The sequence below is a fragment of the Siphateles boraxobius genome, unplaced genomic scaffold (assembly GCF_051911475.1).
Source record: "Siphateles boraxobius isolate OS27281-9 unplaced genomic scaffold, OSU_SipBor_1 125, whole genome shotgun sequence".
NCBI lineage: Eukaryota > Metazoa > Chordata > Actinopteri > Cypriniformes > Leuciscidae > Siphateles > Siphateles boraxobius.
Genome location: NW_027508728.1, coordinates 1,220,001 through 1,225,000, shown reverse-complemented (window position 1 = coordinate 1,225,000; position 5,000 = coordinate 1,220,001). Strand labels below are relative to the sequence as shown.

The 5,000-nt window shown below is 51.3% G+C and overlaps 1 protein-coding gene across 2 annotated transcripts in view; it reads left to right on the top strand.

Moving 5' to 3' along the window:
- The window catches only part of sec24a (SEC24 homolog A, COPII coat complex component), a 42,531-nt gene that overhangs the window by 31,077 nt on the left and 6,454 nt on the right, over nucleotides 1-5,000 (top strand). For both annotated transcript variants that reach the window (XM_077224885.1, XM_077224880.1), the window contains exons 18-19: nucleotides 395-499; nucleotides 2,627-2,719. In XM_077224885.1, the coding sequence (XP_077081000.1) occupies nucleotides 395-499; nucleotides 2,627-2,719 (198 nt within the window). The remainder of the gene's footprint in view (nucleotides 1-394; nucleotides 500-2,626; nucleotides 2,720-5,000) is intronic.

Here is a 5,000-nt window from a genome sequence, read left to right as displayed (position 1 = left end):
TTGTTTCAAAGCAGCTTTACAGAGATAAACATATAATTTAAGGTAACAGAGATTGGTTTGGTTTTATAGTGGCTCTTGAAAAATGTTTTTTCCAGCTAAAGTTAGTTTTGATTGATTCACTTCCGTCTAAATGATCATTTGTTATTAAATTAGGGACCGTTAAAATGACACCGTTCTCTCTAAACAGACTTCAAACGTGAACCTGTGATAGTGTATGTGTGTGTTCAGATGTGTCCTGTGTGTGTGTGTGTGTGTGTGTGTGTGTGTGTGTGTGTGTGTGTGTGTGTGTGTGTGTGTGTGTGTGTGTTCAGATGTGTCCTATATGATGATGATGATGTGTGTGTGTGTTCAGATGTGTCCTGTATGATGATGTAATGTGTGTTCTCACACACAGGGGGCGCTGTACGTCAGTGAGCGCACGATCCCTCAGCCCAGAGCGCTTCAGCTGTCTGTGGAGAAGCTGAGCAGAGACGCTGCGCTCCTCATGGACTGTGGCACAGTGAGTACACACACACACACACAGTCTCACACTCACACACACACACACACAGTCTCACACACACACAGTCTCACACTCACACACACACACACAGTCTCACGCACACACACACACACACACACAGTCTCACGCACACACACACACACACAGTCTCACGCTCACACACACACACACAGTCTCACACTCTCACACACACACAGTCTCACACTCACACACACACACACACAGTCTCACACTCACACACAGTCTCACACACACACACACACACACACACACAGTCTCACACACACACACACACACTCACACACACACACACACACACACTCACACACCCACACACAGTCTCACACTCACACACCCACACACAGTCTCACACACACACACACACACACACACACACACACACACACACACACACACAGTCTCACACTCACACACACACACACTCACACACACACACACACACACACACACTCACACACCCACACACAGTCTCACACACACACACACACACAGTCTCACACACACACACACACACACACACACACACACACACACACACACACACACAGTCACACACACACACACACACACAGTCACACACACACACACACACACACACACAGTCACACACACACACACACACACACACTCACACACACACACACACCCACACACAGTCTCACACACACCCACACACAGTCTCACACTCACACACCCACACACCGTCTCACACTCACACACCCACACACAGTCTCACACTCACACACACACAGTCTCACACTCTCACACACACACAGTCTCACACACACACACACACAGTCTCACACTCACACACAGTCTCACACTCACACACAGTCTCACACTCACACACAGTCTCACAGTCTCACACTCACACACAGTCTCACACTCTCACACACACACACACACACACACAGTCTCACACACACACACACACACACACACACACACAGTCTTACACTCACACATCCACACACAGTCTCACACTCACCCACCCACACACAGTCTCTCACACACACACACACACACACACACACACACACACACACACACACCCACACACAGTCTCACACTCACACACCCACACACAGTCTCACACACACACACACACACACACACAGTCTCACACACACACACACACAGTCTCACAGTCACACACACACTCCCTCACTCACACACACACTCCCTCACTCATACACACACACTCACACACACTCATGTACTGTTGATTAAAATGCTAAATTTGATCTTACATTGTGTGTGTAAAAGTAGAACACTTTTTACTGGTAACATCAGATTTTGGCATCATCAGGACACACATATTCCCCCATTGCATTATTATACATTATATTCAACATAATATATAGTAGTTTAATGTAGAACTGACACTAAACTTGAATTTTTTCTCAGTCATTTTTTTATATATATTTATATACGCACACATGTATATTATATATATTTTTTATTTATCAATATATATTGTCACTATCCACGATACATATTTCTGCATTTTCGTATTGTTACACCCGTAGTAGTAATATTCATTAAGATCATTAAAAGCTTCTGTGAAGAAAGAGTTGCAGTGAGCAGCTTCTAGCCCAGATGAGCGATCTCACACGAAAACATATTTGAATATCATGCAAAACTTCATGTATTTAAGTAATTCAGATTAAAAGTTGAAACTAATATATTTAGTATATATAACTATATACATATGTATGATTATACTTTTCAGAGGGCCGACATTTCTGTACTTAAAACGCTTTTTTTTAAATTGATTTCATGTAATATTCTAATTTTTTGAGATTTTGAATTTGGGGTTTTCATAAGCTGTAAGCCATAATCATCAAAATTATAACTTTTGCATGATATTCTAATTTTTCGAGTTTCACCTGTATATAAAATATTACACCGCTTTAATCGCATGAGTAATGAAATCTTGATTTGAAAAGAGAGCGCTTTAAAATATATCCTGTTTAATTGTCTCATAATCCATTACAGTCTACGAAACAATCATTCTAGCGAAGACTTGAGCAATATTAGTGAGTTCTGTCCTCATGCATCTGTTAATGCGGCTCACACACACTCTCCGCTGGTCTCTTTCAGGTCCTGTATCTCTGGATTGGAAGGAACTGTAACCCAGTTTTCCTCACGCAAGTTCTGGGAGTGGAGAGCTACGCTGCTGTTCCCCTCAACATGGTACCTGACACACACACACACACCGCCTGACGCGCACACACACACTACCTGACACACACACACTACCTGACACACAGACACCACCTGACACACATACCATCTGACGCACCCACACACCACCTGACACACACACACCACCTGACGCGCACCGCCTGACGTGCACGCACACACACACACACACTACTTGACGCGCACGCACACACACACACTACCTGACGCTCACCGTCTGACGCACCCCGGCGTGCACACACACACACACACCGCCTGACGCACACCACTTGACGCGCACATCGCCTGACGCACACCATCTGACGCGCACACCGCCTGACGCACACCATCTGACACACCCACGCACCACCTGACGCACCCGCGCACCCCCTGACGCGCACCCCCTGACGCGCACCCCCTGACGCGCACCCCCTGACGCGCACCCCCTGACGCGCACCCCCTGACGCGCACCCCCTGACGCGCACCCCCTGACGCGCACCATCTGACGCACCCACACACCACCTGACACACACACACACACACACACACACACACACACACACACACCATCTGACGCACCCACACACCGCCTGACGCACCCACACACTGCCTGACGCACCCACACACCGCCTAACGCGCACCGCCTGACGCACACACACTACCTGACACATACACACACACATACACTACCTAACACACAATCTACCGGACACACACACACACTACCTGGCACCCACACACCGGGGTGACACACACACACACACACACACACACACTACCTGACACACACCACCTGATGCACACTGCCTGACGCTCACACACCCACACTACTTGACGCACACCGCCTGACGCACACCGCCTGACGCACACACACACACACTACCTGACACACAAACTACCTGACACACACACACACACACACACTACCTGACAGACACACACACACTACCTGACACACAAACTACCTGACACACACACACACACTACCTGGCACCCACACACCGCCTGACACACACACACACTACCTGACACACACACAACCTGACACACACACACACTACCTGACACACACACACACACACACACACTACCTGACACACACACACACCACCTGACACACACCGCCTGACGCACACTGCCTGACGCACACACACACCCACACTACCTGACGCACAGCACCTGACGCACACCGCCTGACGCACACCACCTGACGCACACCACCTGACGCACACTACCTGACGCACACTACCTGACGCACACCACCTGACGCACACCGCCTGACGCACACCACCTGACGCACACCACCTGACGCACACTACCTGACGCACACTACCTGACGCACACTACCTGACACACACCACCTGACGCACACCGTCACTACCTGACGTGCACCGCCTGACGTGCACACACACCCAGACCGCCTGACGCACACCGCCTGACGCAAACCACCTGACGCACCACTGCCTGACACACACTACCTGACACACACTACCTGACGCGCGCTACCTGACGCGCACCACCTGACACGCACACCGCCTGACGCGCACACACACACCCACACTACCTGACGCAGACCGCCTGACGCAGACCGCCTGACGCAGACCGCCTGACGCAGACCGCCTGACGCAGACCGCCTGACGCAGACCGCCTGACGCAGACCGCCTGACGCAGACCGCCTGACGCAGACCGCCTGACGCAGACCGCCTGACGCAGACCGCCTGACGCAGACCGCCTGACGCAGACCGCCTGACGCAGACCGCCTGACGCAGACCGCCTGACGCACCACCTGACTTACACACCGCCTGACACGCACACCGCCTGACGCACCACTGCCTGACTTACACTACCTGACACGCACACCACCTGACACGCACACCGCCTGACGCACACCACCTGACGCGAGCTGCCTGACGCGAGCTACCTGACGCACACCGCCTGACGCTTACACACACACACCCACACTACCTGACGCACACCGCCTGACGCTTACACACACACACCCACACTACCTGACACAAACACACCGCCTGACGCACACCGCCTGACGGGAGCTACCTGACACAAGCTACCTGACGCACACCGCTTGACGTAAACCACCTGACACGCACACCGCCTGACAAGCACACCGCCTGACGCGCACACACACACTAATTGACGCACACCACCTGACGTGCACTACCTGACGCGCGCACACTACCTGACACACACACACTACCTGACACACACACACACTACCTGACACACACCCCCTGATGCACACCACCTGATACACACCACCTGACGCACACCGCCT